This window comes from Dipodomys spectabilis, unplaced genomic scaffold (assembly GCF_019054845.1).
Source record: "Dipodomys spectabilis isolate Male_0828 unplaced genomic scaffold, ASM1905484v1 ptg000019l, whole genome shotgun sequence".
Classification (NCBI taxonomy): domain Eukaryota; kingdom Metazoa; phylum Chordata; class Mammalia; order Rodentia; family Heteromyidae; genus Dipodomys; species Dipodomys spectabilis.
In genome coordinates this window covers 27,657,323-27,685,165 of record NW_024870696.1, presented here as the reverse complement: position 1 = coordinate 27,685,165, position 27,843 = coordinate 27,657,323, and the positions used below count along the sequence as shown (strand labels likewise).

At 46.6% G+C, this 27,843-nt stretch overlaps 1 protein-coding gene across 5 annotated transcripts in view; it reads right to left on the bottom strand.

Annotated features, from left to right (window-relative positions):
- Nucleotides 1–27,843, bottom strand: part of Dnm3 (dynamin 3) — a 448,226-nt gene that overhangs the window by 84,071 nt on the left and 336,312 nt on the right. For all 5 annotated transcript variants that reach the window (XM_042674266.1, XM_042674267.1, XM_042674269.1 and 2 more), the window contains one exon: nt 17,773–17,884. In XM_042674266.1, the coding sequence (XP_042530200.1) occupies nt 17,773–17,884 (112 nt within the window). The remainder of the gene's footprint in view (nt 1–17,772; nt 17,885–27,843) is intronic.

Sequence of the window (27,843 nt, the reverse complement as noted above, 5' to 3'; positions counted from 1 at the left end):
GCCATTCCCCATCACGTACGTCCATGTATTAACTTATTCCACAAATATTCCTATGATAGCCCAAATTCTAGGACCATAAAAAGGCAACAAAACTGTAAGGGGACCTTGTCCTAGAATCTGAAAAACAGTTAGGAAAATAGACAATAGTCATATAATTAATCACTAGGTTGACACATAGACTAATACACAAATCTAATGCCTCATGTTTCCTGTCTGGTACACAAATTTTAAATGCTACCCTTTTGCTGCCTGGGAGGCCTTCCTGTCTGTTAAGCAGCAGTAATATACTGTCTTCACTAAAGACCTATTCATGGACCACGGCTGCCATGCCATTTTACACAAGCCCAGCTGAAACTGGGATGTCCACTTGTAGTCTCTAAATCTATAATCCTATAAATCTTATACTTTTGTGCTGCTGCAACTCATTATAATTATAACCCAGCACTTTGCACACATTGGAAATTTAAAATTGTTAATTATCTTCGTAAGAGTTGGCTTTTATAATTGACTTCGGTAAGATTGTCATATCTGAAGGAAACCAGAGTCTCAAGGTTTCTGGGTTAACACTTGAACAGTCTCCCACTAATGTGGCTGGGCATCTGACTGGCAGCTTTGCCTTGGCTTCAGCTACCCTGGCTCTAGGAATGTCTTGGAAGGCAAAGCATTTTCTACTGTAGTCAAGGAAGTTTTTAAGATGGTGAGAATGGGTTCGATTGGGGTACCGCATCTGCACGTGTGGAAATGTTGCAGAGAACCCCTTATTCTACAATTACTATAGGATGATAATCTTAAAAAAGAAAGTATTCTGTTTGAAAGGCTCTGTGTTTTGTGCCACATGAAAAGGCAATCAGGTTGGAGAATTAGCCAAGTTTTCCTTGATAAAGGATTCAGATGTTACCCATTGATTGCTAAGTCTATGTTTATATCCTGTTCTATTGCTCAAAGATGGAAATATTTCAGCTTTTTCCTTTTTTCATGGAACACCAATTCTGAAACAAGCTCTTGGTGGAAACACATAAAAGTTACCCAAATTTACGAAAATTGGGCTTTCTCATTTAATGAAAGACATATGTTCATTAAAAAAAGATTGTAAAGGCAATGCCTTGTAACTAACAGTCACTGACCCAGAAACCTGCACTCAGGACTCAGGGCCAAACAGAAACAGCTACGGTTCCCGTCAGACCTCCTGAGACAGAGCAGCCAGGAAGGAGGGAGGGCAGGAAGGGAAGCCCCACCAGCCGGCCCTGCAGTGGGAAGAGGCCCCCTGCCTCACCCGGCCCTGGGACGCGAGCTGTTAGCAGAGGTCACAGGTTTGAATGTTCGCGTGGGCTTAGTGTGGCTTGGGGATCTTGAATAGTTCTGTCAGGCAGATCAGAGCGTCTCAGCTTCAGCCTCTGCCACATTTGATCAGATACCGAGGTGGAGGATCCTGTGAACCGTAGGGTGCTGAGCAGTATCTCCAGGTTCTACACACCAGATGCCGGCGATACACCCCAGTCATGGCTAAAACTGTTATTTGACATCATCAAGTGTCCTTGAGGGATCTAGATTGTTCCAGAAGAGAATCATTGACCTAAATGAGCAGGGAGGGAGGACAGTAAATTACCAATTCGTCTCTTTGAAGCCACTCTGATGTTAAAATGGGAAATTTTGGCAGACTAACAACTAGGTACCTCAAAGAGGAAAATAAATATATCCAATCGATTTTTCCCCAATTAAAAATAGGTCAATACTAGTGTTTTATGCTGAAGAAAGTGTGTGAGATCGTATGTAAAGCAGGCCTTAGAATCCTAATTTATAATTCATTTTCAATACTCATTTCATTACTTTCCGATTTTCAAATTTGCTTACGAGAGTCTTCTTGTAATTAAGAGAAATCCATTTCTAGTTGTGGATTAAGATTCGATACATGAGTTTGTGCCGCACAAAACGAAAACCGTTCCGAAAAAGACGGACTTAGTGCCCCGTTCCCCCGACTGGACACAGCTACCTTCCGACTTTGCATCTACTTTTAGTCTTTTCTTACTGAGTTGTAAGAACGCTTCAAATTTCAACAACATGTGTTCAAAATGGTTTTCGTTGTTCAAATTTACATTGTTTTCTGCAACTCTGTTTATTACTTAGAGTCGAGTGAAGTCACTGGCTTATATAAACATCATCCTTATCTCATCTGTCTGTGCTTGACCTACACATCCAGGGAGCAGACGCTCCCATCTCTCCATCTTTCTGTTCCTGTTCTGACTGCAGATGTTTGGTGCTGTGCAAAGACATGGTGAATATTCCTGATGGCCAACTTTCTAAAACGAGAAGGATTTTTATTTTCCAAAAGAAAAACTTTTGTTTCCAAGTAGGAACTCGAAGTCTAACCTTGGCTATTTTGATGAGCATCTTGCTTTTCAATGTTCAGATTATAGATTATTTATACAAAGGAGTATTGGAAAGTTTAAATTTCATATCCGGTTTGCATAACAGTAACTATATTATATATGTTTAAGTAATGGAAGATCAAGAGCCAAGAATTAGGCCAGAAGAGGCTTTCTGAGAATCCTCAGACACTATCCATCATTTATGTGCAACACAGCCATAGTAGGCAACATGCTGAGAGGTTAAAAAAAAACACCCTGGAATTTAAGAAGAGTGATTGGCCCGGGAAGATGTTGGAGATTGTAAACCATGAGACTTAAGCATTTGAAACAAAGACTCCATTGAGAGGGAGAAGCAGGGAGGGAATGGTGAGCATTCAGACGCATCGTGTGGTCCTTCACAGTGTATAGCTCAGGGAGGAAAAGAACTATTTGCACAAACACAGTAAGGAGTTAACTTCCACATAACTAATACACAGGGTTAATAATAATGTATAGAGTCTCAGATGCATAAATCTTACTTTTACCTTAACATTGACTTCATGGTCATAATTTTCTTTAAGTTTCTTATTAAAAAATCAAGAATTTATTCCCTTAAAAACTTTTTCTTTTATATTACCTATTTTTTTCCTCCTTGACATTTGGCTTCCAGTTTTTAATCTTATTGTTTCTTCTTATCATCCCATATTTCTTTATGTATTTTAAGACCTTTAAAAATTCTAACAAGGTTATCATAGGAGAGTGAGCAAATGACACAGGATAAAAATGAAAATTGCCTACACTGTGAACATTTACTGAAGTTTCTTTCCAGCAGTTTCAAGTCAAGGCCTTGTGTGGGCTAGGCAGGCGCACTACCACTCGAGCCACGCCTCACCTCCCATTTACAAATTTGAAAAGCAACATGGGAATACGTTGTTGAGGGTGAGCATGTGTTTCTCCTTCACTTAATCTGGACTCATCCATTTACTCAACGTCACTCATTTCATCTGTTATCTATGATGGATATTTATGCTGTTTTTAAACATGGCTAACTGTGAACAGATCACAGTAATCTTTAACAAACATTAGACAGAAATGGATGGTACGAAGTTCTGTGCAGGACCGCGGCTCAGTGCCCATGCACCCTCACGGGGTCCGGGGAGGCCGCAGGGGTCCCCAGGACGGACCCGTGGCCTGACCTGCTCACTCCTCACAAAGCACAAATACGGTAGTGTCTGTCTGGCTGGCTTCATAGACAATTCTCAGTGGCTGCAGAAATTGAAACTATTTTTTTCCATTTGTTACCTTCTTCCAATCAGTAAGAACTTGGGGTTTTGCTGTTGTTTTCTGGTTTGAAAGTGAATTAAATAGGAATGACTTCATTGGAGGACCTTTGGCTCTGTCTCGTGAAGGCGATACACCGGTTCACTCAGTGTCTTGTCCCTTCTACTTGCTCACGGGTTTGTCACACAAAAGCTTTAAATTTGTAATTAGTTTAAGTTTTCATAGTTTCCCTATTATTTTCCAGTTCATTAATTGTTGTTGTTGTTGTTGTGGGTTGTGGGGCCTGAACTCTGGGCCTGGGCGCTGTCCCTCAGCTCTTCAGCTGTAGACTAGCGCTCTACCACTTGAGCCTCAGCCCCACTTCCGGGTTTTTCTGCTTATGGGGTGCTGAGGAATCGAACCCAGGGCCTCATGCATGCAAGGCAAGCGCTCTACCACTGAGCCACCTTCCCAGCCTCAAATTTATTTTCTTTACCAATAACATCCCTTCACCTTGCTTTCTTAGCCAGTAGATTGGCCAAAGACAGGAAGGTTCGGAGCTCTCGGTTGTTGCAGCGGTGATGCTGTGTGGTGCTGTAAGCACACCAGGATAACTCATCAACGTGTGGTTCAAGTGTTCTGTCATAGTGAAGGCTGATGTGTTTTCAGAACAGGTGTAAAGAAATGCTTTGATTTTAGGGGACGGCGCTAAGCCAATTCCATTGGGAAATAGCATGAAGTACTCAAACCGGAGAGAGGTGTAACACTGTAACACTGAGAGGCTGTGATGTGGGAAGCACCAGTTCCCATTCACTAGAGAGCCGCCTCCTCAGCTTGGACACAGTGGGGAAAACAAATATATGGCTAATGACCCTTCAGAGCCCTTCCCAGCACCACACACCGCGCGACACACTGCGTGCTTTTGGAGCAGCAGGCCCACGCTGACTTCCCACAAGGAGACAAGATCAGCGAGTTTGGAGATGGCAGCTCACTTCTCAAAGTCCCCACTCCCACCTGAACTAGCCTTTCCTCCAGTGGTTGTGATTAAAGTCAGCGGGTCCAAATCTAGGCAGGAACAATGCTGCTTTAATGTTGCTTTGCCAAAAGAGAACCAAAGGTATTCTGGCTTTCCAGTGATGGAGAGAGAGCCATGTGCACGTGCGGGGAATGGCAGTGAGCTTTCATCCTTCCTTTAACTTCAACGACACCTTCCTTATTTTAGCCCACCAGGTGGAGGCGCTCCCTCGGATCCTGGGGAAATGTATTTTCTGAGCCACTCTAAGGAAGCCATGGAAGCGTCTACCTTATTAAAAGTGGAGCCAAATGTCCCCAGGCATCGTTGACAGACGCCTCTCAGTCGCAGAGGAAGCGCACACTGCCACTCCCCTCTGCTCTCATCAACAGGAGAATGGACCACACGGACAGGAAGAGATTCCAGGTTTCAGGACTGGCTTTTCCATGGCTACTATTCCTTGAGAGGTAATAATTTATGAAGGAAATAATTTATGAGTTTAATAGTGAGCAAAAAACGGCATAACGAGTCAGCACAGAGTTAACACAGTCAACCTACTTTTTTTTTTTTTTGGACGGTCGTGGGGCTTGAACTCTGGGCTTGGGCACTGTCCCTCAGCTCTTCAGCTCAAGGCGAGCGCTCTACCACTTGAGCTACAGCGCCACTTCCGGTTTTCTGGTGGTTTACTGGAGATAGGAGTCTCACAGTCTCTCTTGCCCGGGCTGGCTTTGAACCGCGATTCTCAGATCTCAGCCTCCTGAGTAGCTAGGATTACAGGTGTGAGCCACCAGCGCCCGGCAGTCAACCTACTTTTGACGGCATCTCACTCGACCAATTCTCTCCTTGGAAACAACTGTTAGAGGCCAGTGGGCCGCCAGAATCTCTTCCTGGGGCCAGTACTTTTCCCACTAATAGGGGCTGACCATCGCCCCTGGCTGGCTGAAGGGGTTGAGAACTCACGAATCACTAATATGCGTACCTGAGTTTCCATTCTTCCTTTTCTTCCTAAGTAGCAAGGCCTACCAGTATATGTAGACTGACTCCCTTCAACTGACAGGCCCAAACAAAGACAGTGCAACGGTGCAGTTCTGCTTTAACCCATACCCGTCTGTTTCTTCTTCCCAGATAATCCTTCCCTTTGTGCCATACAGACAACCTCATATTTTCACTTGTGTTTCTGTATCAACATCTTTTTGAGAGTTTTTGGTATAGGTATCTAATTCCTTATATATTAAGTTTTCTCAACCTTGAATTTGCCTCATTAAACTATTAATCCTGAGCTCTTTAATAAAGAAATAAAATGAAAAGGAATGCCACCCAGAGACGCGGTTAAAGAGAAATTTAAATGGCTTCTCTCTAGAACAAAACAGGGATTCAGTTTCACCTGAAGGCATTCCATCTGAAAGTGGTGTTCTGCATTACATCTGCACCACCAAACACAAACCTGCCTTTCCTCTCACTGACTGTGTTTGTTCCTAGTCCTCAAACTAACTCAAGGGTTTTCAGATTTTGGTCTTTCTAATGAGCTACTAACTTTCATGTTGTAAAGACATCTGTCTAGTAGAAGATGGACTGAACCCTAAGCAATTCAGAATATCACTGTGCCAACAAACATTTTCAAAAGGGAAAATAAGTAATAGGCCTGGAAAGGAAAAACCTGTGGTTTTGTTTTTTTAAAAAAAGGACTATTTGCTTTTTAAGGAGAAAAAATAAGAATATGATTATTCAAGGAAGAAATGTGAAGTTGTCCCACTGTATGTTCCTAACATACATCTAACTTTTGCTTCTACTGTAGTTGTCGGGTGCAGGATTGGCTCCCAAATACTAAGGCCGAGTGAAGTAGGTCAGTGAATCTTTGTGTGTGCGCGTGTGTGTGAGCTACACTCCAGGTAGGTAGGCAGATGAGTCTGTCCTGATTGGACTGATTTCACTTCATAATTTGGTTAATATCATAAGTAATCAAGTGTCATGTGTGGGCGCATAAACGATTAGCTCGAGAGACTTTGAGGTGAGTCGCGTTTTACAGCCGCTCATGATATGGCAGGCAACAAGTCAGGTATGTTTCCTTGGGGGCAGCTCGGAATATCACACCAGCGTGGAAGGCAAAAACAATCTCACATTCTCCTTTTGAAGCATCCAGATCTATACTCTGGAGATAGCACAGCTTGTATTCCAGTGTTTTCCGTTTAGGCTGAAATTCTAAGCTACAGGAAAACAGCATACAGATGTGCTGTTTGTGATTTAAGGAAACTTGTTTATGCCAGAGTCTATGGTCAGTATACTGATCCTATTCTAGAAGTATTAGGATTGTGTCCCCCCCCACTATCATTTCATGCATAACATAAGCAATTAAAAATAAGGCATCGGGGCAATAAATATCAGTGTTTCCAAAGAATCAATTTTTTAGTAGAAAAAAAATGCAAACAGCACTGGTGTGTTTGGCACCCATCCACAAATGCTGAGCACGCCACCAACCCCTGGGGATCGCCCACAGCCAGAGCCAAGTGCTCATGACGGGTGGGGAGGACCTGGACCTGGGGGCTTTCTGTGCTGCCTGGAAGTAGCTGTAATGGGAAACAGCTTGGATGTTCACTGTGATCGCGAAATCAACATGCAGAGTTCACGGACAAGCCAGAGAATCCACGTAGGTCACGTGTATTCATGATCTGAAAACTGGTAACCTGTACTGAACGTTTCATTACCTAGAAGAATTTGATGAAGCAAGAGGCAACAGATGGATGACTCTTACCAGGGACTGAAGTACTTTCTGGAATTCTGTAGCTGCTCTTAAGTTCTCCGTGAAATCACTGATAAAGAGATAAGCCACAAACAGCTGCTTCCTTGATGTCCAGCACACATCTGAGTCCCTGTTTGTGCCACCGTAATTTTAAGCCCAGGGTTCCATTTGTTAGTATTTGGTTTTTATGTTTTTGTTGTTTTGTTTTTACAAGAGATACAACACATGGAATCCTAGACAAAGACTCAATATAAATGCACTCAAATGACCAGGATTAGACATTATTTAAGAACTGAGATCAACTCTATCTTTCCAGTTTGTAAGTGTAAAAAAAACTTTTACATTTTTCTGCATTCTCTTTTCTAAGAAGGGTAGGATTCGCTAGAAATATCCATTTTATAAGTTGCCTGCTGTTTTTAAAAACCCTGTAGTGGGAGCAATCTAAGTTCGCTTCTTTACTCCTTCACAAACACCTACCTTAATACTTTTCTGGTAATGGTTTAACTTTATTAAATATTTCTTGGCTCATAGGCAGTTACATCAAGACCTAACTTTATAAAGTGACACATTTCTCAGTCCTAACCATCAGTGTCAGTTGATTCCGTAATAGCACAGCGCAGAACTGCAGCCAGTTCCCACATTCGTTTTACATTCTGCATGTATGGCTTGCGAATGGCCGCGCTGATGAATTCCAGCTGGGCTAAACATGCGGGCCAGCTCTCACAGAGCAGATTCTTCTCAACTCTTATTCTATTCACTGAGGCCCATTTTAAGTAGGCCACCTGGTAGGGAAGGAAAATTGAAGAAAAAGAAACACAAGGAAACACGTCACCCTGCCAAACTTCAGACCATCTTTCTCAGCGATGGTATTCTTATATTTCTAAAGTAAGTGAAAAGTAGCTGTATCCACTTGAAGACATTGAATTCACATTTACACAAACTAGCAGTCTGATGAACTACTGAACGGCTCTTAGGATATTAAAATAGCTCCCGCCAGGCCTGTGCGGGGGCTGCCCCTCCCCACCCCGCTGTTCCCGTCCAGCTGGAATGCATCAAAAGCGCAGAAGCCAAGTCAAACGTCCACCCCACCCTCTCCATCCATTTTCAGGCACCTTCAAAGTCAGAGCCCGGATCTAGGACAGTTTCACCAACACAGCCAGCAGATTGCTATTTAAGACTCTAGTTGGCTTTTTTTTTTTTTTTTATTATTTAAATAACTGCACATTAACGTGAGAGCGTTGGTTTGTGGTTAAGAGCGTCAGCTGCACCGAGCTTCATCATTTTGATGGTCCTCTTTCTGTGAAAGAATCCTTACCCTAAACCTTCCGGGTCTTTGCTCTCAGTGTCAGCTTCTTTCTTTGGATCAACCTCTCTGAGCTGTGCAATAACCTGCCCTGACAAACACGACGTATTTGCTTTCTAAGAGGTAAAAAATAAACAGCCTCGATAATCATGCAAGCACACATTTCCCCAGCATCTGCACACACGTATAATCCATGCACTGTGGAGACAGCAGCGACTCCAGCATGCACAACCGGTATACTCCGCGCACTGCAGCGTGCACACCCCTAGGATCCATGCACTGTGGAGACAGCAGCGACTCCAGCATGCACAGAAACAGAGCCGTGAGCGCACACGCAGGGGCAGGGGCTGGGGAAGGAGAGCTTCAACAGCACAAAGACTTACTTTGTTGTTCCCCTGTGCACGTAGCCGCAAGAAAAAAACAAATATGTTAGACATACATTTATTTTTAAATTATGAGGCGTTTTTGTTGCTTGCTAGAGCAAAATCAAAACAAATCACTTGAACTCTTTGTTGATCTTGTAAGGACACCCAGCATGCCCAGGCCCTCGGACCAGTCCAAGAATCCACTTAGGTGACGTGAAACCACACATTTCCAGCAGCAGAAAATTATGACAGAGATCCCCCCCCCCCCACACACACACTTTCTTTCTACTCAGAATATTTTGGGGTATGGGAACCTTGCCAGAAAGAACTGGTTTGAATTGGTAGTGAGTGAACTGCTAGCATGAAAGGCAGGGCATAGAGTATGTTGGCGGGCTCCTTCCGACAAGCCAGCCCCCCCCAACACGCCCAGCAGTGGGAAGTCCCACCAGCCAGCGGGCAAACCAGCACTGCACCCCTGGTTTCAAAGAAGGTGAAATTCAAACGAGGAGGGGGAAGGAGGGGAGGAGGAGGAGGAGGGGGAGGAAGGATGGGAGGAGGAGGAAGGATGGGAGGAGGAGGAAGAGGAGGAGGAAGAGGAGGAGGAAGGGTGATGGGGGTAGAGAGGGTAAACAGACCACAAGCTAGGATCTCCAGCCACTCTTCTGGTATCTTCCACATCCTGAGGCTGGCTGGGGTTGGTTTGGGATGAAGGACTGGGAGGGGGCTGCTGCCAGAGCAAACGTGGTCCCCATTCAGGATGGGAGGAGAGGAGGACGGGAGGAGGATGGGGGGACGGGAGGACAGGAGGACAGGAGGAGGACAAGAGGACAGGAGGACAGGAGGACGGGAGGACGGGAGGACGGGAGGACGGAAGGACAGGAGGACAGGACAGGAGGACGGGAGGACGGGAGGACGGGAGGATGGGAGGAGGACGGGAGGATGGGAGGACAGGAGGAGGACAAGAGGACAGGAGGACAGGAGGACGGGAGGATGGGAGGAGGACGGGAGGAGGATGGGGGGACGGGAGGACGGGAGGACAGGAGGAGGACAAGAGGACAGGAGGACGGGAGGACGGAAGGATGGGAGGAGGACGGGAGGAGGATGGGGGGATGGGAGGACGGGAGGACAGGAGGAGGACAAGAGGACAGGAGGGCAGGAGGACGGGAGGACGGGAGGACGGGAGGACAGGAGGACGGGAGGACAGGAGGGCGGGAGGACGGGAGGATGGGAGGACAGGAGGAGGACAAGAGGACAGGAGGACGGGAGGACGGGAGGACAGGAGGACGGGAGGACGGGAGGACGGGAGGATGGGAGGAGGACGGGAGGAGGATGGGGGGATGGGAGGATGGGAGGACAGGAGGAGGACAAGAGGACAGGAGGGCAGGAGGACGGGAGGACGGGAGGACAGGAGGACGGGAGGACGGAAGGACAGGAGGACAGGACAGGAGGACGGGAGGACGGGAGGATGGGAGGAGGAAGGGAGGACAGGAGGACGGGAGGACAGGAGGACGGGAGGAGGAAGGGAGGAAGACGGGAGGACGCTCTGGAAACTCCCACAGGCTGGGCTCAGGGCTGTGATGACTCCAGCCGCTGAGCTTACCGCCTGGCGGGGAGGGGCGCGTGGCCGGGGTGGCGGGGAGGGGCGCGTGGCCCGGGGTGGCGGGGAGGGGCGCGTGGCCCGGGGTGGCGGGGAGGGGCGCGTGGCCGGGGTGGCGGGGAGGGGCGCGTGGCCGGGGTGGCGGGGGAGGGGCGCGTGGCCGGGGGTGGCGGGGAGGGGCGCGTGGCCCGGGGTGGCGGGGGAGGGTGCGTGGCCGGGGTGGCGGGGGAGGGCGCGTGGCCCGGGGTGGCGGGGGGGGGGGCGCGTGGCCCGGGGTGGCGGGGAGGGGCGCGTGGCCGGGGGTGGCGGGGAGGGGCGCGTGGCGGGAGTGGCGGGGAGGGGCGCAGGGCCCGGGGTGGCGGGGAGGGGCGCGTGGCCGGGGGTGGCGGGGAGGGGCGCGTGGCCGGGGGGTGGCGGGGGAGGGCGCGTGGCCGGGGGTGGCGGGGGAGGGCGCGTGGCCCGGGGTGGCGGGGGAGGGCGCGTGGCCCGGGGTGGCGGGGGAGGGCGCGTGGCCGGGGTGGCGGGGAGGGGCGCGTGGCGGGGGTGGCGGGGGAGGGGCGCGTGGCCGGGGTGGCGGGGAGGGGCGCGTGGCCGGGGTGGCGGGGAGGGGCGCGTGGCGGGGGTGGCGGGGAGGGGCGCGTGGCGGGGGGTGGCGGGGAGGGGCGCGTGGCGGGGGTGGCGGGGAGGGGCGCAGGGCCCGGGGTGGCGGGGGAGGGGCGCGTGGCGGGGGTGGAGGGGAGGGGCGCAGGGCCCGGGGTGGAGGGGAGGGGCGCGTGGCGGGGGTGGCGGGGAGGGGCGCGTGGCCGGGGTGGCGGGGAGGGGCGCGTGGCCGGGGTGGCGGGGAGGGGCGCGTGGCCGGGGGGTGGCGGGGAGGGGCGCGTGGCCGGGGTGGCGGGGAGGGGCGCGTGGCCCGGGGTGGCGGGGAGGGGCGCCATGCCGGGGGTGGCGGGGAGGGGCGCGTGGCCCGGGGTGGCGGGGAGGGGCGCGTGGCGGGGGTGGCGGGGAGGGGCGCGTGGCGGGGGTGGCGGGGAGGGGCGCAGGGCCCGGGGTGGCGGGGAGGGGCGCGTGGCGGGGGGTGGCGGGGAGGGGCGCGTGGCGGGGGTGGCGGGGAGGGGAGCGTGGCGGGGGTGGCGGGGAGGGGCGCGTGGCGGGGGTGGCGGGGACGGGCGCAGGGCCCGGGGGTCTCGGGCCGGGGAAGGGGAGGTCACACGCGCACGCGTCCGGGAGCTCGGGGACAAGGCCGCCCCAGCAGAGGTGGGGGTGGAGAAGCTTCTGGGTCGTGGCCGCCGTGGGGCCGCCACGTGGCCAGAAACTCTTCCTACCCTGCACCCTGTCTCGGGAGCTCCGCCGGTTCGTGTCCGCGCCAGGAGCGGGGCCACTCTGGGCAGAGGCGGCGCCGGGGCCACCGCGGGAGGCCGGGGTCCCCGAGCGGAGCCAGGCGGTGCCACCGACCCTGCAAGAGGCGCCCACCACCGGCCACGCGGGGGCCTGGGCTCCCGGAAGCTAACGAGGACCGAGGACCTTCCCGAGCCGCCGCCGAGCCCACGGGGCTTTGAACGCTGAGACCGAGCCACGGCCGCGGGCCGGGCGCTGGGCAGAGCGGCCTCTGCGCGTCCACGGCGGCCGCTCTGGGTGCCCTGCCCGGCGCCCCACCCCCGTGCCCTGCCCGCCCTGCACCCCTGGGTGCCCTGCCTGCCCTGCCCTGCGCCCCCCAGGGTGCCCTGCCTGCCCTGCCCTGCGCCCCCGGGTGCCCTGCCTGCCCTGCCCTGCGCCCCCACTGCCCTGCCTGCCCTGCCCTGCGCCCCCACTGCCCTGCCTGCCCTGCCCTGCGCCCCCACTGCCCTGCCTGCCCTGCCCTGCGCCCCCACTGCCCTGCCTGCCCTGCCCTGCGCCCCCACTGCCCTGCCTGCCCTGCCCTGCGCCCCCTTGTGCCCTGCCTGCCCTGCGCCCCCGGGTGCCCTGCCTGCCCTGCCCTGCGCCCTCCCCCCGGGTGCCCTGCCTGCCTGCCCTGCGCCCCCGGGTGCCCTGCCTGCCCTGCCCTGCGCCCCCACTGCCCTGCCTGCCCTGCCCTGCGCCCCCTTGTGCCCTGCCTGCCCTGCGCCCCCGCTGCCCTGCCCTGCGCCTCCAGAGTGACGGACACCTCCTTTCTCCACCGTCTTTGGTGCGGGAAAATTTGTTGTTAATGTCTCGCTGAGAGGAATCTCTGAGTACCAAAAAGTCCTCGTGGGGAGACCGTGCCACACCCCACGCCGCTGTCAATGCAGCAGCGCGGACGCTGGAGCCCGGGGCCTCACTGCTCCGAATCTCGGAAGGGAGCACCCGGCCGGGGGAGGGCAGAGGGAAGGGGGAGGGCAGGAGGGAAGGACCACATCTAGGCAGCCACTGGACACAGAGGAAAAACCTGGATGTGTACCAGGCCGTTTCCAGGCAGGCACAGGTCCCGGGCTATTTTCAGGTGGCCAGCAGGACAGCTTCTAGGGACAGACTCATGAGTCCTCACTCCCCTAACCCCCCTGGCCCACCCGCCCTGCCTCGGTGGACCTGTCTCCCCAAACAGCACCGCGCCCCTCTCCAAACAACGGGGCTTGCCCAGCCGACAGATCCAGAAAGTTCCTCCCACACAAACCCACTGACTTAAAGATTCCTTAACAACAGTGTCTTCTAACTACTGATACAAAGTGTGTGTGTGTATATGTGTGTGTGTGTGTGTGTGAATACTTCAGACTGATGAGGGAACTTTTAATTCTATTAAAAAATATCTTCACTTTGAAACTAAAGTCCTATGTACTTTTTTGTAAATTTAATTTTATTGTCAAGGTGATGTTAGTTTCATATGTAAGTACATTTCTTGTTGACCATTGTTACCCTCGCCCTCATTTTTTCCCATTTTTCCTCCCTCCTCTCAACTCCCCCACCACACTGTGAAGTTCATTTCCAGCACAGCGTCTGGTGAGCATCGCTGTTGCATTGGTTCACCCTTTGTCCTTTGTCTCACCATTTTGTTGTTCCCTTTCCCTTTTCCAAATCAGATAAATGTTTATATAAGACACAGGGCACCAAAATCAAATACAATGACAACAGGGGATAAAAAGAAAGAAAAAAGTAATTTCACACAGTACATTAAAAACAACAACAACAAAGAAAAATCTCTTGTTTCCATAACTTGGAGTTCATTTCGATTAGCATCATCTTATATGGTCATAGAGCTCCCTAAGACCCGGCAATCCCACTCCTGAGCATTTACCCAAGACCACAAACAAGTCCACACCAAAGCTACCAGCACAACCATGTTCATTACAGAATTATTTACCACAGCTAAGACATGGAACCAACCCAGATGGCCCTCAGTGAATGAATGAATCAAAAGAGTATAGTATACACACACAATGAAATTCCATGCCTCCATCAGAAAGAATGACACCACCCCATTCATAAGGAAATGGAAAGACTTGAAAAAAATCATATTAAGTGAAGCCAGACCTAAAGAAACATAGGCTCCATGGTTTCCCTCATTTGTAATATTGGTATATGTCTAGCAGAGGATATATATGTCCTAGCAGAGGATCATTATAGCTCAATACAATGCACTTATTTAACAGTTTAAAATCTCATAGTCACTGTAACTTTAACTTAACGTCCAAAGGAAATAGAAATAAAAGAAACATTTTTTGCTAAATCTGAATTCAATTGAAATACATTTTTTTTTTTTTTTGTCGGTCGTGGGGCTTGAACTCTGGGCCTGGGTGCTGTCCCTCAGCTCTTCAGCTCAAGGCAAGCGCTCTACCACTTGAGCTACAGCGCCACTTCCGGTTTTCTAGTGGTTTATTGGAGATAGGAGTCTCACGGTCTTTCCTGCCCGGGCTGGCTTTGAACCGCCATCCTCAGATCTCAGCCTCCTGAGTAGCTAGGATTACAGGCGTGAGCCACCAGCGCCCGGCGAAATACATATTTTTAAAATATGACTATTATTAGTTTGTATGTTTGTGTGGTGTTGAGGACCAAACTCGGTCTTATACCTGCCAGGCAAGTGCTCTTCCACTGAGCTAATTTCCTAACTCCTGAAATATATTTTCAAAATACTGTGGCTGCTTATAAATACCAGGTGGCTGATAGAATGCTAACTTTGAAGCAAGGAGAGGTCATGTGTAAGTTCAGAGAGAAAGCTACTAGCACAAGAGGAAACGGACTCCAGGGCTTCCCAATTCCACTTTATGCCCCCACACCACACTGCTCGCAGTAGAATTGTTTTGCTGTGGATCCAGAAAAATGAGAGTGAAAATAATTAGAAAATGCACGTTGGCAACTGCAAGGCAACTAGAAAATGACATGGAAAGAGAGTTGGGCTGTGGCATTGTATAAGACAGCCACTGCAGTTCTTGGCATATTGCAAGTGTTTATTTGCATTTCTCTCTTCCACTAGATGCAGAATTTCTACAAAGTACTAACTGTAGCATTTCTCTATGAATCTCTAGAGTCCACTAGAATAGAGGTGGGCTAAGGGATGGAAATAAGACAGAAAAGGAAGAGAAAGAGGTTTGTTTATATATTTATTTAGAAGACTTCAAGAGAAATGACTTAAGACATGAGCAATAAAAAGCAGGGTAGCAGAATATTCTGGTATGTTTGGTAGAGAATATTCCACCACATGGAAGTGATAGGAAAAAATGTGTTATTTCAATTGTGCACATCCAATTGTGCCAGAAAAAGTGGTCCACCCAAAACATTATTTATTTGAATTTGGCTGATGGCTATTATGTAAATGATTTCAAACTTATATCATTTTAAACAATAATCTAGCTTGAAAATTCTTTCTAGTGAAAACAGAGGCATCTGTGGAGAAAGCAGAACTGGGTGATTTTTTTTCTGAACTCATATCCACTTAGGCCACATAAATGTTTGATCATTAGGGAAGTGAGTGCAGGCTATTGCTTACTTGTATTGATACAAGTGTATTGATACAAAAGCAAAATGACATATTGTTCCTATGTCCTGAATTTTTTAAAGAACTGGAATCAAGGATCAGGTCTGTCTGATTTCATCAGCTATTTCGAAATTAGGACTACTCCTAGGGCCGCCCTTCCTCCGAAGGTAAGTGAGCCTGAAGACGGGCTTTCCACTCGGCCGGCTTCAATGTCGGCTGCCATTAGACATGTCCAGCAGCCATCCACACAGGCTCCAGGACCACACTGTGCACAAGAAACACGCTTTTTCTATGATGAAAACTGAGAAAAGCAACAGTCATGGCACGCAGCCAAGTTTAATTTCCTGTTTGCCTTTGGTATGTGGTTTAAAAAAAAGCTCTTTGTCTTGATCTCCCAGGCAATTATACCAACTGTGTGTTTGTAAACACTTGAGACTTTTGTGAAGAGTCAAAACCAATAGTAGGGAATTTCTAGATTTGCTTAAAATGAAAAAAAAGTATATCTTGGATTGCCTCTTGGTGTAGAATTATGTATATATGAAAATCTAGATTTGTGAAAATAGTTTACTATATGATGAATTAAGTTTTCTATGACAATTTTTCCCTCACCAACCATAGTCTACCTGGGCCTAGCTTGTAAGATATTCACATTAGAAAAGAAGAGCGCTTGTAATGCCTTTTTCAATGCTTTCCATGCCTGAGCTCATTGAATTCTATCAACCATCCTAGAAGGTTATCTTCATTTTAGAAAAGAGAATTTGGGGAGGTAAAGAAGCCAGTTGGTTTTTCAAGATCACACAACTTTCAAGTGAACATCTGGAATTTGTATAGAGGGTGAGCTTGAACCCATATGCTTTGCTGCTCTTCAGAAAATTGCAGCCATCACGAGCTTTTAAGGAGGTAAATCTTATTTTGTCACTAATTACTTTTGTAACCCTTCGTGTTTTCTCCTCTCATGCAGAATCAACTCCAAACATCTTCACCTTTCCTTCGAGGCCTCCACTGCCCGGCCTCCCCCACACTCTCTGGAGAAGCATATATGTGTGTACATTTGTGTGCACACAACAGAAGAAACAGCACAACACTGACCAAAATGCTGCACAGATTCATCTGCACCGCGAGTCTCCAGGAAAGCGTTGCATGTGAGGTCCACGGAGAGGGACAGGCCCGGAGCGGGGCTCACCGGGCAGTCAGGAAGGTGCTCAGTGCAAGGGCATAAAGGGTCTATTGGTGAGCTCAAACAGCAGCATTATTTTGGTACACATAGAAGAGAACATTTTGGTATGAATCCTTAATCCATTACCCCTGGGAACTCCAGTAAGATCCAGCGAGACCCCCAAAGTCATAAGTCTGAAGTCTACAGACGTATTTCTGCTGTCCCAAGGGGCACCTAAATCTCAGACTTTAATCTCGAAAACACTGGTTCTTAGTTTGAGTCTAGGAAGGACCCACCACACATCAGCAGTCTTCTAAGTTGGCTGAGAGCCAAACAAGCACCAGCCGGGTCACGTCAGGCTGGACTGAACCCCTGGTCCCGAGGCCCAGTGCTTCTGTGGTGGGGAGAGCCCTGGGCGGTGTAGATCTGAGCAGTGACAGAGGGGAGGCGCTCTGCCCGCGGGGTGCTGGTGTGCACAGACGGGGGGGGGGGGGGGGGGGGGGAAGGGCCTGTTCCACTAGCCTGTGCAACATTACAGTTCCCAAGAACACAAAGAGAAGTTCTGTTTACTCATGCGAGCGAGGGAAGTGTCTCCCAGACTCTTGAAGTATATTAATAAAGATAAGTGGGAAGCACGATGTGCAGTTTCTGTTCAGAGTGACATTAGCCAGAGACCGAGCGGAGATACAACCACGGATACAAGTAATGCAGACACCACGAGAGAGTCTGTATAAAACCAAGCACTCTTCAAAGTAAAATGCTGTTGTTTTGAATGATGCTATATGGCTTGTATTAACACCCTAGTAACTGGAGAGTAATATAAAGGAAAAAATACAATTTTTAAACAAAACAACAAAAACCACCTTCCTTGGTCTGAGAGTCCACAGGCCTAAGGCATTTTATTTAACAAATACACCTACTAACTTTCTGATATAACACTCTAGTGGAGAAAAAGCAATGTAGAAAGAAAGGACAAAGTATCAGCTAAAAGTTAAAACTAGTCTCTCTAGCACACACGTAGCATGTGCGGTTGATGCGTTTTCTTCCATTTTAGATAAGAGGTAGGTCAGACTCACCAGAGATTTGTCGGGGTAGACCCCAGCCCTCAGCAGAGATGCCTTCCAGCTGTCCACATCCTCCTGGGAGTCACACGCTAGCTCAAGGAAACGATAGTCTTTGTATACATTCCTGGGGGGGAAAAAAGGTTCAGTTCTGAGCCACATGTAAAATGATTTGCTATCACTGTAGACAACAACCATTGTCCATACAGGACCATGTAGAAAAACAGTTCTCTAGCAACCATAAGAAGAAAGCAAAAAGCAACTCATTGTGGTTTTTTTTGGTCCAGTCGTGGGGCCTGAACTCTGGGCCTGGGAGCTGTCCCTCAGCTCAAGGCTAGCACTCTACCACTTGAGCCACAGCGCCACTTCCGGCTTTTTTCTTTTTGCTTATGTGGTGCTGAGGAATCGAACCCAGGGTCTCAGGCATGCAAGGCAAGCGCTCTACCACTGAGCCACCTTCCCAGCCCCACATTGTGTTTTAAGAATTAGCAAACTTGTGTGTGTGTGTGTGTGTGTGTGTGTGTAATATACACACAAATATAAAAAACCCTCACGTCATAGGACTCATATTGCCAAGCATTTAAAAAGCTAAAGAAATGGACCCCATGCAATACACGGCGTGCCAGTATTGCTGGGAGATGTGCTGTGGGCAACTGTACAGTAACAAGCTCAGTGTTTTGAAGCTATTTTGTAAGCGTGAATGATTCTATCGCTCAGGAAACGTTTACAAGCATGGTGCTAATCATGAATCTGAGTCTGTGGTAGATTCACAGAAGAAATGATCACGAAAGTGGGAGAAAAAGAAGGGCGGGCACTAAGGGCTTGGAGGGCCAGTGCTCAGGATGTGTGTCTGTAGCCGGGACGGCTCTCCAGTGTTTATACGCTCTGCTGGTGATGAACAAACACACAAAACGTAATACGTGCCCATGATGAAGGACTACCAACCAAATTCCACAGCTTAAAATAACCTCAGTCTTCTCCTACGCAGATTTCCCTCCCTCTCCTTTCTGCACCGTCTAGCTGCCTTTAACGCTATATCTAAAGTTTTCATTTGTTATATTACATCATGGGCATTTACTTATCCCGTTAAATCTTATGCATGTCAAATCATAAGGGCCTAACACACATCACGATACATGTATGATGGTTTGTTTATACCTTCCTTCTGATACAAGATAATGACATCATTTCTTTTTTGTTTTTTTCCAGCATGCCTAAATAGACAATGTCTATTAGTTTGGTCATATTTATTGCTGTTTTTTATTATTTTTAACATGTTTTTTATTGGAAAAATACTGTACAAAGGGGTTACAGTTACATGAGTACATGAGCAAGGTCATGAGTCCATTTCCTATCAAGCACTGTTACCTCCTCCTTGGTTTTTCCCCTACCATCCCTTCCCTCCTTGCTATTATTTCTAAGGAAAGGTTGCTACAAATAGTGTTACAGTGATCAGAATTAAGGATTGCACACACTCCCATTACCTTTCAGGAGAACCAGCACAACACTAATTTAGATACCAGCAACAGCATGTATTTCCCATCTCTTCTCTTTATACTCTTTCCTGGGAGCCCCGGTTTCCATCTCTCCACAGACGGAATCAAGGACTTTGCATCTCTGTGCAGACCTGTCCCAGGATGTCTTGTATAGTAATTTATTAAAAAAAATTATTTGTCAGTTGTGGGGCTTGAACTCTGGGCCTGGGCGCTGTCCCTCAGCTCTTCAGCTCAAGGCTAGTGCTCTACCTCTTGAACCACAGCACCACTTCCAGTTTTCTGGTTGTTAATTGTAGATAAGAGTCTCACTGACAAAACCATGGAAGAAAACCTCAGAATACCTAAACTGGAAACATCAGGAAGCCCAAGAAAAGCAAGCAAAAGTATGCAAACAAAAGTATGCAAACAAAAGTATGCAAAAAAAAAAAAGCATTTTGTGAGTACTTCCTTGGATTCTTCCCATATTTACTCACATCCTTATCATTTCTACAGCACCCTCTGGGCATTGGAATATGCTTTCGTTTTTGTTTTTAATTAGCAGACGTTATTCTTTTGGTGGGCCTGGGGTTTGCACTGAGAACCTGGGCAGTGCTTCCAATGCAACAGCAAGATGTTGTCACAAGACAAGATGTTGGAAACGATCTGTACAACTTGCGGGGATGGGGTGGAGGGGAAGCAGGAGAAAAATGAGGGGAGGGGTAGCAAGTGTGACAAGGAACGTACTTATTATTGTACCTGTGCAACTGTAACCCCTCTGTACATCACCCTGACAATAAAAAGAAAAGAAAAGGAAAGCACCAAGGCAGGTGCTGTACCGCTTGACACACAACCTTCAGGCTTTTTTGCTTCTCTCCCCCGGCCTCCCTCCCCGGCCCCCGCCCCTCCCCCCTCCCTTCTTGCCTAGGCTGACACGGGTCACCCGGTCACTGCCTTCCACAGGCCCTGTCCAGCCACACGCCCAGGACGGAGCCACCATGTCCTTCAGTGCCTTCTACCCCTGACCGGGGGCTTCAACACTGGGCCTTGGTGCAGCCCCTCAGCCCCATCCTCTCAAGGCTGGAGCTCTACCACTTAAGCCTCAGATCTACTTCCAGCTTTTTCTGTGATTAATTGGAGCTAAGAGTCTCACAGACTTCCCTGCCAGGGCTGGCTTTGAACTGTGGTCCTCGGATCTCAGCCTCCTGAGTGGGAGTCACCGGCGTCCAGCATGAAATGTAGCTTATGTCGGTCACGCAGACCTCGCCGTTGCCCCTCCCTCCTTCCCCTGCCTGCCCACCCTCTCCCCCGATCCTCTCCCTCTACCTGCATGTCTTCCATTTCCCCACGTTCTACCTGTGAGAACATGTAGTACATGTAATCCTCCTGTGTCCGGCTTACCTCCAGTTTTATTTTCCTGCAAATGATACCATTTCATTCTTCTTTATAGCTGATAATACTCTACTCTCTTTATGTATCGCACAAGAAACTATTTTATGAAAAGAAGTTTTGGTAGAAGGAATCAAACACTGGAAGCGAGTTTTGTTGAAAGCAAAACTTCATGAGGAACTGACAAGAAAAGATGCCACCTGGGCAAATGCGAATCACACAGTTACGACGTAGAGCCAATGGAAAAGCCACCTCCGCGGTGACTGAGGGGGTTGGCACGGGAATGAACACGCAAAGGCGTAAGGACAGAGATCTAGAGCTTTCCAGAGCCTGGGGAAGAGAAGCCCGGCACCTTCCGACAGTCATTCACGTAGCCACCTGAAGAACACCCCACCTCAGGCGAGGGGAGAGCCTCAGAGAAAAGCGAGCCGAGGAAGGGTTAAAAGGAAACAAGACCAAAACGCGTACCAATACAGCCCTTAATAACTGGGTGTTACAGCAGACAAAGATTAAATACCTAAAAGGTCTAGGTAGGATAATCCACAAAGCTTCTTTAATAGACTCCTTTAAGTAGAAGTTAAAGATCTTTTTCATTATGAACAAAAGGCTTACAAAAATCAGTCTGTCATAAGCCAGGTGCTTGCCTATAATCCCTACTACTCAAGAGACCTGGAAGACTGAGATGTGAAGCCAGCGCAGGCAGAAAGTTCCTTGAGACTCCACCTCCAAGTAACCAGCAAAAATCCAGGCTGGAGGTATGGCTCAAGTGGTAGGGCAACAGCCATGAGTAAAAGATAGTTGAGTGAGAGCAACAGGCTCTGAGTTCAAGCCCTGCTAGTAGCACAAACACAAGGAGCTCAGCCATACATCTGATCAATACACACTACCATCCTTTACAGACTTTTGAAAGAAGGAAACGTCTAAGTCACATTTTTACAATCACAAACCAGACGTGAAGGAGTAAGGGAGGGAAGAAGGTGAGGAGGAAAAGGGGGAGAGGAAAAGGAAGAGAAAAATATCTAAACGAAATAAGTAAAGGTAAAAAGAGAAAAACCTGAAGAACACATTCCCAGAGAGTCCTTGTATCGCACCAAGAAACAAAAGAATCACACAGCAGCAGGTCCCAAAGTCGAGTCGTGGAGCAAAGCGAAGGGCTCGGGGAAATATATGACCTGCAATAAGCTCACAGTTTAGGAAAAAAGAAAGAGCTGATGTTCACCGAGGGAAATCATAAAATGATTTGAAAATAAAAACGGATTGGTGATGTAGATTAACATTGTAAGAATGAAGGGTAAGCACGTACACCACTGTTTTCCTTTACCTTACCAGAAGGTAGATCATCCTGAGCGGGGACAGGAGGGCTACACAAGTCCCAAGTGAGGAAAGGCAGGCAGAAGCCACAGACAAAGAAGAGGCTGAGAAAAGAGGATCCGACATCCAAGCTAGCTCTATGGCAAAGTCTAAGAGCATGGAAGAAATTAATAATGTGTAAGTTACTTGAAGTCTTTCGGAAAGAATCGGAAAAGTCCGGTGCTTAACAGAATTGCTGGAATAAGATGGTATGTTTAAAGTTGAACATGAGCTGCAGGGGAGCTCCAGCAACACAGAGAGGAAAATGGGAAAATGCTCTGTTCACGTTAGGGAGAACCTTCAAAATGTGCACGGCCGTTTTAATTTAGAAAGTTGTAAACAATTAAATAGCATGGCGTAAGATATTAATAAACGGGAAGAGATATTTGGATGAGTGGGTTTTATTTTATTGGGCTCCACTTTCTGACAAAGTGACCAGTACTGATAGGTATCTACGAACAGTAAACAACAAATCTTAGGCTCAGAAATCTTGGGCACAAACCTTTAAATTCCTTTAGTTGCACAACCTAAAAGGAATTCTCCATGAATGCTTTAATATTTTTGTTCACTAAGGAAGTTGACCATTTCTATATTTATAGAAGTGAAGATTTTGCTTTGATTTCACAGCATATTCTATGAAACAAATACTTTAATGTTTATTATTTCAATGGATTTTCACTTTCATTTGCAGTCACATGATATATCTTTTTCTCTTCTTTTACTGTTTTTACTTTTATCTTTTTTACTTTAAAAAATACCTGCCTCTTAAAAATACCATCAGTATGACTGGATGCTGTATTTCACTCCAAGCTGGAGCCCATGAGCTATGGTTACGGAAGTTTCATTAATGGTTTTTTTTTCTTACCATGATCATATGTTGATCTTACTTTTGTCATTTGGAGACATGCACTGCTTTTTAAAATGCTTATTCTTTCTTTTTTTAGAACAATTATTTTATTGTAAAGATGCTGCACGGAGGGGCAGCATTCCCACGAGAGACAGTGAGTACCAGCAAGCTGAAGTTTCTATAGTTTTCCAGAAGTTTTTCCTTCTAAGGTAAATTGATGATATTCAGGCTTTCAAATCACTCTTGAATTCATTTTTGTATTTATGCAATTCAGAAATAAAATAATAACTCCTGACTTCTTGCAGGATTTAGAAGATTTTACTTTCTGCCACCTTCTCACATGACGTTTGCTAATCTTTCTAGAAATAGTGACCTTTCTAGAAATATTAATCTGTCTTGATATACTTCTGAATTATTAGTTTCATATCTCTGTAAGGAATTTCCTTGTTTTTTTTTAAAAATTCTGTATTTGTTTTATCCCCTTTCAGCAATGACTTGGCAAGAATGCTATGGATTTGTCTTAACTATTTACTATAATCCATTTCCCCGCTGGATCTCCTCATGTTTAAGGTTTTAACTGGACTGATTTTCACTCGGCCTTGTGGTGTATTTGGTTGTTTGGATTTCTGACTGACACATGGCCTACTTCTCAAGGTGTTTCCATGGAGACCTGCAGAACCTTCTGGTTGTTTTCTTGTTTGGCCCCATGTGTATTGGGGTAAAGCTTGAGATATTTTCAGTCTAGTCGACTGTAAGGAGTTGAGTCTTGTAAGGAGTTGACCAATGTCTCTAATTTTCTATGTTTTTCTTCATTTCTGTGTGGGTACCTTTTGGAATATAGCAATAAATGGAGACGGGAAAAAGAGGAAACTCTAATTTTTACCATGTTAAAAGAAAAGGCATCTTGTTTATCCCTTATTCCCGCTGTAAGGTTTGCAGAATGCCTCACTAATGAGAAAACGGAGTTTCCAAGAACTCAGAAGATTTTTCCCAACATCTAACCAGGCATGGCACAGTGTGGGCCTGCCTGTCCTCCATACTTAGGGTCTTCATAAAATGAATATTTTTTTTTTTTTTTTTTTATTGTAAAGCTACTATACAGAGGGTCACAGTTACATGAGTGAGGTTATGAGTACACTTCCTCTTGAACATTGTTACCCCCTCCATTGTTTTCCCCCTACCATCCCCTCCCTCCCTCCCTTCCCCGAGGTTCTTTTTTTTTTTTTTTTTGATTGTGATTAAATGATTACATAATTTCAAAGTCACAAGTTCATTCTAACTTCCCTGGAGCAAATTGTCTACCACAGTCTGTAATATATAACAGTGTTCACATGTTATATACCATATTTGTGCTCAGCAGCATGAGGATATTTAGTAGTGGTTCAACCAGATGAGCGGGAGTTCTTTGTTTCTTAAGTCCTGTTAGTTTTGTCGTATCACTAACCTTTTGGATTTAGCATCCACTTATGAGGGAGACCATGTACCGTTTGTCTCTTCGTTCTTGGCTTACCTCGCTCAACATGATTCCTTCTAGCTCCATCCATTTCCCTGCAAATGCCATTATTTTGTCATTTCTAATGGCTGCATAATATTCCATTGTGTATAGATACCACAATTTTTGGATCCATTCATCTGTGGTGGGGCACCTAGGTTGTTTCCATATCCTAGCTATTGCGAACAGTGCTGCAATAAACATGGAGGTGCACGTGTCCTTGTATATTGGTTCCTGTTGTTCAGGGTAGATGCCTAGAAGTGGTATGACTGGGTCGTAAGGGAGGTCAATCTTTAGCTTTCTAAGGACCCTCCAGACTGCTTTCCAAAGTGGTTGTATAAGTGTACATTCCCACCAGCAGTGTAATAGGGTTCCTCTTTCTCCACATCCCCTCCAGCATTTGTCGTTGGCTGATTTGTGGATGTGGGACATTCTGACTGGGGTAAGGTGGTATCTCAGGGTTGTCTTTATTTGCATTTCCTTCACCACCAGGGATGATGAACATTTCCTCATGTGTTTCTTTGCCATTTTTATTTCTTCATTTGAGAAGTCCCTCTTTAGTTCCCTTGCCCATTTAGTAATTGGTTTGTTAGGTTTGGGAGGGATTAGTTTCTTGAGTTCCCTGTATATACAGGATGTTAACCCCTTGTCTGATATATTGCTGGTAAATATTTTTTCCCAATTAGTTGGTTGTCTTTCTAGCTTAGTTGCGATAGATTTAGCTGTGCAGAAGCTTTTTATTTTAAGGTAGTCCCATTTGTCGAGTCTCTCTCCAACTTGTTGTGACCCTGGGACTCTGTTCAGGAAGTTCCTTCCTGTGCCTATTAGTTCAAGTGTCTCTCCTACTCTGTCCTGCAGTAGTTTCAGAGATTCAGGTTTAATGTTAAGGTCTTTAATCCATTTTGAGTTGATGTTGGTGCATGGTGATAGGCTGGGGTCCACTTTTAGTTTTCTGCATGTGGCTGCCCAGTTTTCCCAGCACCAGCGGTTGAAGAGGCTGTGTTTCTTCCATTGTATGTCTTTGGCTCCTTTGTCGAATATCAGCTGGCTGTAGGCCTGTGGATTTATATCTGGATCTTCTATTCTGTTCCATTGGTCTTCGGGTCTGTTTTTGTGCCAGTACCATGCTGTCTTTGTGATTATAGCTCTGTAGTAGAGTTTGAAGTTCGGCATGGATAGCCCTCCCATATTGTCTTTATCCCCTAGAATTGTTTTGGCTATTCTAGGTCTTTTGTTGTTCCATATAAATTTTTGGACTGTTTTCTGTATTTCAGTGATGTACGTCATTGGGATTTTAATAGGAATTGCATTGAATTTGTATATTAATTTTGGAAGTATCACCATCTTTACTATATTAAGTCGGCCTATCCAGGAGCATGGGAGGTCTTTCCATTTCCTAGTGTCTTCTGCAATTTCTTTCTTTAACTTTTTATAGTTCTCATTAAATAGTTCTTTTGCATCTTTGGTTAGGTTAATTCCTAAATATTTTATTTTTTGGGAGGTTATTGTGAATGGGGTTGCTCCCTTTATTTCCCTCTCTTCCTGTGCGTTATCAGTGTATAGGAAGGCAACTGATTTTTGTGGGTTTATTTTGTATCCTGCTATTTTGCCGAAGTGACTTATGATTTCTAAAAGTTTGGGGATGGAGTTTTTGGGATCGTGGAGGTATAGTATCATGTCGTCTGCAAAAAGGGATAGTTTCACTTCTTCTTTCCCTATGCGGATCCCTTTAATGTCTTTTTCTTGCCTTATTGCCCTGGCTAAGGGTTCTAGGACTATGTTGAAGAGGAGTGGAGACAGTGGACATCCTTGCCTTGTTCCTGTTTTTAGGAGGATTGGTTGTAGCTTTTCCCCATTAAGTATAATATTGGCTATTGGTCTGTCATAAATGGCTTTTATTGTTTTTAGAAATGTTCCTTCTATTCCTATTTTCTCCAGAGCTTTTAGCATGAATGAATGTTGAATTTTATCAAAGGCCTTTTCTGCATCTGTGGCGATAATCATGTGATTCTTGACCTTGGCTCTGTTGATATGCTGGATTACATTTATTGACTTACGTATGTTAAACCATCCCTGTGTCTCTGGGATGAAGCCTACCTGATCATAGTGTATTATTTTTTTTATGTGTTTCTGGATTCTGTTAGCTAGAATCTTGTTAAGGATCTTTGCATCTGTGTTCATCAAGGAGATTGGCCTGTAATTCTCCTTTTTGGTTGGGTCTTTGCCTGGTTTGGGGATGAGTGTGATATTGGCTTCGTAGAATGAGTTTGGGATAGCTCCCTCCTTCTCTGTTTCTCTGAAGAGCTTGAGGAGTATGGGTATTAGTTCTTCTTTAAAGGTCTTATAGAATTCTGCTGTGAATCCATCTGGTCCTGGGCTTTTTTTTGTTGGAAGACTTTTGATAGCTTCCTGTATCTCATTATAGGATATTGGCTTATTTAATTGGTTAACTTCTTCTTTGCTCAGTTTGGGTAACTTGTATTTCTCTAAAAATGCATCCATTTCCGCCAGATTTTCTTCCTTTAGAGAGTATAGCTTTTGAAAGTAGTCTGTTAGAATTGTTTGGATATCTTGGGTACGTGTTGTGATGTTTCCCGTGGCATCCCTAATCCTATTAATATGGGTTTCCTGTCTTCTTTTTTTAATTAATCTTGCCAACGGGCCATCAATTTTGTTTATTTTTTCAAAGAACCAGCTTTTTGTTTGGTTTATTTTGGTTATGGTTTTCTGATTTTCTAATTGGTTAATCTCTGCTCTCAATTTGGTTATCTGGCTTCGTCTAGTAGCTTTAGGTCCCATTTTTTCTTGTTTTTCTAGCTGTTTTAGTTGCAACATGAGATTATTTACTTGGTCTGTCTCCATTCTCTTGATGTGGGCACTGAGGGCAATAAATTTGCCCCTCAGGACTGCTTTTGCTGTGTCCCACAAGTTTCTTTGTGAGGTGTTTTCATTTTCATTGAGTTCTAGGAAATGCTTTATTTCTTCTCTGATCTCTTCTGTTACCCAGGCCTTGTTAAGGAGTGTGCTGTTCAATTTCCATGTATTAGAGAAATTTCTGCGGTATGCTTTGTTATTGAGAGCTAGCTTGATTCCACTGTGGTCAGATAGGATACAGGGGATTATGTCGATCCCTTTGTATTTGCTTAAGTTCCTTGAATGAACTATGATATGGTCTATTTTGGAGAAAGTTCCATGAGCTGCTGAGAAGAATGTGTACTGTGTTGTTTTAGGGTGAAATACTCGGTAGATGTCAGTTAATTCCGCTTGAAGTATGGCCTCACTTAATTCGGTAGCTTCTTTGCCAATCCTCTGGTTGGTAGACCTGTCCTTTGGTGAGAGTGGCGTGTTAAAGTCTCCTAGTATTATCGTATTGGGATCTATTTTATTCTGTAAGTTTGAGAGCATTTGTTTAACATATCTGGGTGCACCGATATTTGGGGCATATAAGTTGATGATGGTTATATCCTCCTCTTGGATTGTTCCCTTTATTAATATGTAATGTCCGTCCTTGTCTTTCTGTACTGATTTTAATGAAA